The sequence below is a fragment of the Helianthus annuus genome, chromosome 3, assembly GCF_002127325.2.
Source record: "Helianthus annuus cultivar XRQ/B chromosome 3, HanXRQr2.0-SUNRISE, whole genome shotgun sequence".
NCBI classification, from domain to species: domain Eukaryota; kingdom Viridiplantae; phylum Streptophyta; class Magnoliopsida; order Asterales; family Asteraceae; genus Helianthus; species Helianthus annuus.
The window spans coordinates 137,712,715-137,722,941 of NC_035435.2; the positions used below are offsets into that span (position 1 = coordinate 137,712,715).

The 10,227-nt window shown below is 39.8% G+C and overlaps 1 protein-coding gene across 1 annotated transcript; it reads right to left on the bottom strand.

The window, feature by feature from the left end:
• Positions 1 to 599: 599 nt before the first annotated feature.
• Positions 600 to 2,003, bottom strand: LOC110929779 (serine acetyltransferase 1, chloroplastic). Its single transcript, XM_022172955.2, has one exon. The coding sequence runs from the start codon at positions 1,894 to 1,896 to the stop codon at positions 928 to 930; it is 969 nt and encodes a 322-aa protein (XP_022028647.1). The 5' UTR covers positions 1,897 to 2,003; the 3' UTR covers positions 600 to 927.
• Positions 2,004 to 10,227: the final 8,224 nt, after the last annotated feature.

Genomic DNA, 10,227 nt, shown 5'->3' on the forward strand with positions numbered 1-10,227 from the left:
CCACTACCAAATATGATCCAAGACATACTCGCCTTGGGCCTTTTGGCCCAATCGTTAAGCCGTTGTTCCACATTTAGAGAATTAGAGGTTTGATTCTGACTTTTTTACCCATTTTTCAATTGGTTACATCATAAATCGTTAAGCCCAAGTTCCACATATATATGATTTTTAGATATTTTAAGCTTTATGTTCTAAATTTTGGGCTTTAGCCTATATTTTAAGTTTATGTTCTAAATTTTGGGCTTTAGCCAATTCTATTAAAACTAATATTAAGCCCAAGTTCCACTTATATATGATTTTTATATATTTTGAGCTTTATGTTCTAAATTTTGGGCTTTAGCCTATATTTTAAGCTTTATGTTCTAAATTTTGGGCTTTAGCCAATTCTATTAAAACTAATATTAAGAGATAGTTAAAAGTCTAAGCAGGCAATTAGGGGCGTTAATTATTCGGTTTCAACCTGATTAAATTGAAAACTGGAGCTAGCTGAAGCCATTTACAGCTGAGCCGAATTACATGTGTACAACATACTATTATATAACGCATCATACGATATTGTATATATAATACCACAATACAGGTGAGACAAAGATATAATAAAAAAACAAAGATGTCATATCCAAAGTAATTCATATAAAGAGAGTCCTAACTCTCAATGGGACGAAAAACCCAGTAAACATCATTATTTCAAATTATTTTCGTGATTAGAAATTTAGAATATGCACGCGTATATACAATATAATCTCTTTTTAACATATTCGATCCCTTTTCCTGCACGTGCATATCCTATCTTCTACACAAATCCGTACATGCATCGGCACAGATACGTGCCTAGTGCACGTGCATACGGTCTTCTACACATCTACCTATCATATCCAGTGTAAAACTAAACCTTAAAAAGACAATTTTCATAAATCAACCTAGATTTTAAATAACATAGTCAGACCATCCATTCACATGTTGCACATGATCCATAGTAAAACTAGGAATCTTATCAAGCTTAACAGGATTCTGTTTTCCTCCAACTAACTTTGCAGGGTTTCCAACAGCAGTAGTTCTAGCAGGCACATCTTTCAACACCACCGAACCCGCCCCGATTTTCGCGCCATCACCGATCCGAATATTCCCCAAAACACAAGTCCCAGCTCCAATCAAAACCCCATCACCAATTTTAGGATGCCTATCTCCACCACTCTTTCCAGTCCCACCCAATGTCACATTATGCAAAATAGACACATTGTTCCCTATCACCGCGGTCTCACCGATCACCACTCCGGTTGCGTGATCAAGCATAACCCCACTACCAATTCTTGCTCCAGGATGTATATCCAATGCAAAGACCTCAGACACCCTATTCTGAATCAAAAGTGCCAAAATCTTTCTATCTTGTAACCACAAGTTATGTGCTATCCTATGACTTTGACAAGCAAGAAACCCTTTAAAGTTTAAAAAACAGTGCACATAACTTATGCAAGCTGGGTCCCTTTCTTTAACAGCCTTTAAATCATCTTTAACAGATTTAACAATCTCTTGATCCTCTGTGAGCACACCCATGAAAAGATCGTATAGTGTGGCACTAGGTAAACTAGAGTTACTCAACTTCATTGCAATATGGTTAGCTAGAGCACTTTCAAGTGAAGAATGAGACAAGATTAAGCTGAAATAATAACTTGACAAGATGGGTTCTTGATCAACGTCTGATTTAGCTTCATCTTTCATCTTCAGCCATAGATCTTCTTCTTCATCATGTTCTTGGTGTTTGTGTGTTGTTGTGATGTTGGAGATGGGTTTGCAAGATAGCTGATCAGGGTAATCTGATCTGCAGAATTTGGTGTAGTTGTGGTTAGATTCAAATTCAAGAACTTGTGTACATGATCTGTGGATGCAAGCAGTCATCTTTGTTTGTTGGTTATTGGGGAATTGGTGGAATATAGAGATAGATTGTGTGTGTATATAGAGATAGATGTGGAGGTTGAGTGTGGGATTATGGGACGCAACCCTTTTATATGTGAAATTGAGGAGGCGTATGTATGTTAAAGACCGGAGCTTTTACCGGGAAAATTATATTTTATTTTATTTTTAATGAAAAGACCGGAGCTTTTACCGGATAAATAATATTTTATTTTATTTTTGATGAGAAAAATAAGTGGTTGAGGGCAGAGGAAGTATTTATCATGTTATCTACTCGTAGGAATGTGAGTTCATTGTGGCCGATTATGTCGGCAGTGATGTGGGAAATTTGTTTTGAAATATCTATGAAACATGTGCACTTCCTTGATAAAAAAATCACACACCAAGTAAATAGAGTTAATTCCAATCATATAATTGTAAACGAAAGGATAGAGATAAGTGAGCTAACAAAAAACATAAATATAATTATTAGTTTAAATTAATATGTTTATCTAGTTATTTTATTTATTGATTAATTAAGTATTAGAGTTTATATTGGTTGATTAAGTATTAGATTTTGTATTGGTTTAGGATAGTTTGTTTAGCAAGTAATTAACGTTCCGCTTGCGATGTGCACATATAATGTAGATATGTGTGGCCCCGGGGGGGGGGGGGGGGTAAAAGTGAAATTGCACTAATTTTAATGTTATTTTACTAATTTCGTGAAAATAACGTTAAAAAGCGGCGGATGGTTAATTATGCATCATGTGGTGGCGTTGATAGCCGAAAGACAAAATGGTACATGCACTAATTGGCCTTTGTTCTGATTATTAAGTGTTATGTGCCTTATGTCCAAGGCTTGATGCAAAAGTACTATCGAGCTGGTGGTCTCACCAGAAGCAGTCTCTCTATTCCTACGAGATAAAGATAAGGTTGTCTACATCTTACCCTCCCCAGACCCTACCTTAGCTTTGTTATTGGTGGGATTTACTGAGTATGATGATGATGATGATGATGATGTTTAGCAAGTAATTAGTTTAGTATAAATAGATGGGTTAGGTTATATAATTGTTTGGATGTTTTTGCTTTGTTTTTTAGAGTTAATTATATAGTTAGTCTTGTGGTTTGCACAAAGTAACATACTTAGGTACTAATAGTTTAAAATCACATTCTAGGGTATTAACTTTTCATTTTGTAACATTTGGAGGTATTAACGTTATTTGTAGGTTTAAAATCATATTCTATTAGTACCTAAGTATGTTATTTTGTGCAAACCACAGGGACTAACTATGTTAATACCCTAGAAGTTAATACCTCCAAACATTACAAAATGAAAAGTTAATACCCTAGAAAGTGATTTTAAACTATTAGTACCTAACTCTGTTTTTTATTAATATTGGGTTAGGTTATGTAATTCATAAAACCAGTCAAAAAACTGTTTAGACTCTGGAAAAACCGTTTTGTGCATCTCTACAATCTAGTAATATTGTGTTTGCGTCTTATAAAGGTGGCATAAGTTTAAATTCTTTTAAATGCAAGATTAGATGGTATTTAAGGTTAATAAAATTGTCATTCAAAAAATATGTGAGATGTTTGATACATGATGTCGATTAGTTGATAAAGTATTATTGCAATTTGAATTTTTATAATCAAAACTATTACGTATTTGTTGATAATACTTCATCACTTCCTTAGTCAAGTAGAGTCTCACTCTATGAAGAAATGGCTCTATATGCCCTTGATTTTTATTTATCTTGTTTCAAAATAAGTTACAACATTCTAATTAGGATAAAAAATGAGCAAACAAAGGTAATTTTCTATTGAGACTGTCCTTGACAACAAAATGAAATTTAGGAGTGACATTTGTCATATTCCATAAAGAGAGGTATCAAGAACAACTATTAATCTCATTACTGATTATGATACAAGATTGTCTATACATAGTAGACTAACTACTCACTAACAACTATCAACAAACTATAACAACCATCACTAACTGTTATATACATACAAACTGTATATATACTCTAATATGCCCCCTCAAGCCAAACGTGGCGCAGCAACGTGAAGCTTGGACCTAAGAGTGTCAAAACGATCCATAGACAGCCCTTTGGTCAAAAGATCATCAACCTGAAGTGTAGTGGGCACATAACGAATACATAGAGTCCGAGCTATCACCATATCACGAACAAAATGCAGATCAATCTCTATGTGTTTTGTACGCTGATGAAACACGGGATTTACTGCAAGATAAGTGGCCCCAATGTTGTCGCACCAAAGACTTGGTGGACAAGATAAAGAAATATGTAGCTCCTGCAACAAAGACATAATCCATCGAATCTCAGCAGCTGTATGAGCAAGTGCACGATACTCAGCCTCTGTACTAGAACGAGCAACAGTGTGTTGTTTCTTGGAACTCCAACTAATAAGATTGGGCCCAAGAAAAACACAATAACCAGTAGTCGATCGTCGATCATCCGGGCATCCAGCCCAATCAGCATCAGAATAAGCATGTAAATCTAGACAATTAGATCGACGAATACATAATCCATGAGATATGGTACCCTTGAGGTACCGCAAAATACGCTTGACTGCAACCTAGTGACGATCAGTAGGTGTTTGAAGAAACTGAGACACCTTACTAACCGCATAAGCAATCTCAGGGCGAGTCAAAACAAGATACTGCAATGCTCCAACTGTACTCCGATATAGTGTAGGATCAGACAAAGGATCACCTGAATGACGAGACAACTGTCGACCCGAAGAAACCGGTGTAGATAACGATCGACACTCAGCAAGCCCAGTAAGCTGTAATAAGTCAAGTAAGTAGCGTTGCTGAGATAAATGTAAGATGTCTCCTGAAAAGGTAGCCTGAACTCCCAAGAAATAGGATAACTCCCCCAAATCCTTGAGCGCAAACTGAGAATGTAAGCGCTCAATCAACCTAGTAACAAAATCTGAAGAACTCCAAGTAATAATGATATCATCCACATACACCAGAACATAGCAGATAATAAAGTCTCTACTGTAGATGAATAGAGAAACGTCGGATAAACACTGTGAAAATCCAGCAGTAGTAAGAGCAGAGGATAGCTTGGAAAACCAAGCCCTGGGAGCCTGCTTCAGGCCATAAAGAGCCTTCTGCAGTAGGCAAACATGATGTGGTCGAGAAGTATCAACAAAACCTGGTGGCTGTGACATATACACAATCTCTGATAAATCTCCATGAAGAAAGGCATTGTTGACATCTACCTGCCTGATGACCCATCCGCGGGAAAAAACAACAGAAAGAACAAGACGAATAGTAGTGGGTTTAACCACTGGGCTAAATGTCTCAGTATAATCAATGCCCTCAGTCTGATGAAAGCCCTTGGCAACAAGCCGGGCTTTGTATCGACTCACAGAACCATCAGGATTGAGCTTAATCCTATAAACCCACTTACAACCAACAATGTTGGCATCAGTGGGAGACGGAACCAGACGACAAGTCTGGTTGGCATGTAAGGCACCAATCTCAGAACGCATTTGTAACACCCCGTGTTTTTCCAAAAGTCAAAGTCAAAGTCAAGAGTTGACTGTTATTGGAATTAAAGATCAATAAAGATTAATTTCATTTTTAGTTTCATTTTGATTTTCATATTATTTGGAGTAAGTGTTGTATAATCAAACTAATCGGCCGATAATCGAACTGTGAATCAACGACCGACTGTGAATGATAGGAAGTAACAATGCAATAAAGCTAGTCAATCAATAATCAAGCTAATCAAATCAATCATCGAACTCAAGTGTGGATAATTTTAATGCTTTTATACGTGTGTGTGTGCCTTACGTGTTACTTGTGCATGCTTACTTTATGTTAAAGTGTGTGGTGAATCAATCAAAATCAATCAAGAATCGAAGGATAATCAAACTCAATCGAAACCGACTTTGAAAATAGGTTGTGAGGATGCTTGTATGTTAGATATAGTAGTTGGGACTGAAAGTAATTTGAATAGGAACTCTATCCTACTCTACTCCTCAATTATCGAACTCGAAATATCAAAAATCGACGCGAAACACTCAAAACCAGGCAAGCCGATCGAACAGGGCAACCTGATCGAACAGGCTAGCCGATCGAACAGGCTGTTCGATCGGGCAGCCGCTCGATCAGGGATGCTGTTCGATCAGCCAACCCTTTCCACTTTTGGAAGCCTATAAATAGGGCTGTCCTTGTCAAGCTTTCCACTTTTGGAAAAGCTCTGACCGACCAGCCTTCTATTCTCGCCATTTCTCAGATTTCTCTCAAACCGGTAAGTATTTCGCTCTAATCCTTGTACGTTTTTGTTCATTAATCGATTCTCCATCTTTCTATCTTTCAAAACTTGGATTTCAACCGCGAAATCACCAAGATCTAGGTGTTCTTGGATGATGTCATCATGGTGTTCTTCAAGAACACTAAGTTTTGACATCATTCCACCATGAATAGCTTAGATCTAACCGATTTCCACATAAATAACCTAAAATCTACCAAAGATCTTAACATTTCACGGTGGAAAAGGATTGGAAGATGGGTTTTCATCTATCTTTCAACTCTTTTACACTCAAAACGGTGAAAACGAGACTTGAACCGATTTATAAATCAATCTAAACAAACACATGGTTCAAGACTCGGGTTCTACCGAGAGATATACCGATTTCGGGTTAAACGTTAAACTTAGGTTCCAAACCGTCTCTGACCGAGCTTGGGTGATTCCTGCTCGAGTCAGTAGACTAAGTAGGGACTTCAGCCTTGTGGTTCAACTCGTAGTCAAAATATCTCTAAAACATCAACAATTAACGGGAATAACCAAGTGTTAAGTGATAGATTAACCGAATCGAGAAGCTGGCCGAACGGCTAGGCTGTTCGATCGAACAGCCCAACCGAACGACTACGCCAGCCGATCGGCTAGGCTAACCGATCGACTAGCACCTGGACCCACCAACTCACAAAAGTGTAGTATTGACGAGGTACTGTTCGATCGACTACGCCACTCGATTGAACATTACTGCTCGAATCATGAGATACTATACTTCAACACTTAACCTTTTCGAAACATTGGAATGTCACCCGATCGAGCATGCCACCCGATCGAGTGACACTTTGCCAACCCTCAGCTGCTAACCGATCGGTTGGGCTAACCGATCGAACAGCCCGTTCGATCGGCCAACTTGAAAGGTAATGCTGCAAGAACTTCAAAAGTTCAAACCATCATACACAAACACATCTTTCTCATCCAAGGAAGAAACAATCCACTTGAAGGAACCAGCCGATCGAGCCAGCCGGCCGATCGAATGGATGTTCGAACGGACTTTCAAACCAATCGAACAGCCCACTCGATCGAACTGCCGTCCGATCGAATGGCCTACTCGATCCAAGTACATTGTTTACTTTTTTCCGCGTTACTCATCGTTGTGTTATCGAACTATTCAGGCTAACCTATTCCCTGTGCTCCTTTCAATCCACAGCCAACCACTGTGAGTATACTCGATCCCTTTTTGCTTTCAGCACTTTTGGGTGTTACATACGTAATCTATCAAATTCACAAACAACACAAACTATTTGAACGCTAACCTACTTGCATGTATTACTTGTCTAAATGATTGCTGTTTATTATGTTTACACGTGGAGTGCTATCTGCCTGCTTTAGCAACGTAGTACTATAGTTTGGACTCAGCACCCGTTCACACGGGGGTTGCTAAGGACAATTACTTGCATGGATTACAGTGGTAATCATGTATTGCGAACTGTCTCGGACAGTCAACTCGAAGTCGTTGGTATCGATGGTCCCATGTTGATAATTTACATGCATCGTTTGCCCTTGTGTACGTGCTTGGTTATGCGTAAACTTTTCGAACTTTATATGCTATATCAAACTTGTGTACTCACCTTTACATTATATGTATTGACTTTTATTTTAACGTATGTGACAGGTGTTTAAGCTACTAGCGTGCTAGGGAAGCGAGGCAATAATAAGCTTCTAAGAGCCTGTGACCTTAGGACAGTGTCCACATACCTGCTCCAGGGCCATAATTATCTGTAGATCTTGTACTGGCACCTGTAGTCAGTAAGATCTACCGTTAGCCGTCTAGAAGTCTTAAAACAATATTTAATTCGGTCTGTAATAATTAAGAATTTGAGTTGTCGGAACAGTTCCCATATTGTTTAGTTGATTTCTATGATAACTTGTTATTATTTGGGACACGGTATGGGACGTGTTATATAACTGAATTGTATGATAGTTGTTATGGAAACTTCTGAACAATCTGTTTCGCTCAGTGCCGCGCCCCGATGATTCCGCCATCGGTTGGGGTGTGACAGATTGGTATCAGAGCCATAACTATAGGGAATTAGGTTAGACACGATCTAGTCCGGATCGCTGTCTTAGAGACCTAGACTATAGCTAGGAACCAAGAGACCAAGTTTATGTGCTTATTTTACGTTGTTTCCTTCTATTCTATCATTACATCCGAACTCCGAGCCAAATTTTGTAGTTTGGACGGGATTAGGAGTGAAACCCGCGAATTCCTGCCTAAATTACAAATTTTGCCAATTATTTTGTGCGATTTTCTATCAACAAACGGGGGAGAATTATACCAAATTAGGGCTGAAACCCGTAATTTGATGAAAACTTTCCTCTAAATTTTCTTAAAACAAGGAAGAAATTGCTGAGCTAGGGGTGAAACCCTAACCTTGGCAGCTATTCCGACTTTATTTTATCTCGCCAAGGCAATTGACGGACTCCAACGACCTGAACTCACGAGTATGGCCTAGAATGCGCATGCATAATGCCCAAGAATCGAGGCAGAAACATGTCCCCTAGAGTCGAAAGTGACGACAAGTCAACTGTGAATAGTTAAATTGCCATGGTTAGTCAAAGTCTAGTGGCCGCAGACAATCCATTTTCCGATTTTGAGTGTTGCTTCGATGATTTTATATGATTTACCTGTTTACGTGTTTTAAGATTCGTTGATTGCTCCATTTGTTATCAATCTGCGTGACTTTTGTTGCTATCCTACCTCGATTCAAACCCCTGTTGATGTGATCTAAGCGAAACCAGTGTGCTATGCTACGCTATGCGACTAAGTTAAACGATACAATGTGATGCTACCCGATATGCAAAACGAACGACACTCGACTTGTGATTATAGGTTTCTGTTTTCTGACAGCCTCTGTGATAAAAGTGCGTATGTGTTTAGGAAATTAAGTGCTCTATTTGCTTAATTGCTTATGTGCCCTAATTGCTTCTGTGCTTATGTGCCTCTATGATTATGTGCTTATGTGTTTATATGTGTTACGTGACGTGAGATGCGACGTGATTCTAAGCTTTAGTAAACTAAGACGTGCGAGATTCGAATTCGTTGTGTTGAGCCCTATGGCGATGTCTATTGCAGACCATGTCGTCGTCATCAAGAACTCGCCAAAACCTTTCCCGTCAGGAAAAGAGAGACCGACGTCTCGCCAAGCTCATCTCAAGGTCGGTAGCGAAAGCTGTCAGTGAGGTGTACGAAAACACCAGCAAGTCGTCTGAAGAATCCCGAACCCTCACTGAATCCAGCAAAGCTCCGTTCAGTTTCAAGCAATTTAAGGCGTGTGGACCGAAGGAGTTCACCGGTGAAGAGGGCCCTACAGGCTTATTTCACTGGTTTGACTCTGTGGAAGTTACCCTTCGTCAAAGCGGATGCCCGGATCATCTTCGAACTCTCAATGCTACCGGTGTCTTCCAGTCACGGGCATTGGACTGGTGGACAGCCGAAAGGAATAAGCGCGGGAACGACGCTGCCTACGAGCTGACGTGGGAGGAACTGAAGGCTATCATGCTGGACGAGTTCTGTCCTCCCCACGAACGCCAAAAGTTGGAGGATGAGTTCTGGACCATCAAGCAGAAGGAGGGCGACAACGCTGGTCTCACCGCCCGTTTCAAACAACTGAGCATTATCTGTCCAGACCAGGTCAAGACTCCCGAGATGACCATCAAGAAATACATCCGTGCTCTTCCGGATTGTGTTGCAGATTTTGTGTTCGCCGCCAAACCCGCATCAATCGAGGAAACCTACCTACTCGCTGCCGAGATTAACGACAAGCGAGTTAAGGCTGGTGTCTGGGATAAGCCATCCAAGTCGTTGCATCAAGTTACTGCCACATCAACCGACAACCCTACTGCTCAAGCCTCCAAGTCCTCGAGAAGAAGAAAGAAGAACAAGAGTTGCGCCGCCGCAACCAATGCTGCTCCTCTTCAGTCAGTACCGCCACAACAACAACAACCACAGCGCACTGCGCCAGTGATGAATGCGCCGCCGGCTAAGCGTGCGTACACCGGC

Coding starts and splice junctions, on each gene's coding strand:
- LOC110929779 (XM_022172955.2), bottom strand. CDS start 1,896: ATGACTGCTTGCATCCACAGATCATGTACACAAGTTCTTGAATTTGAA.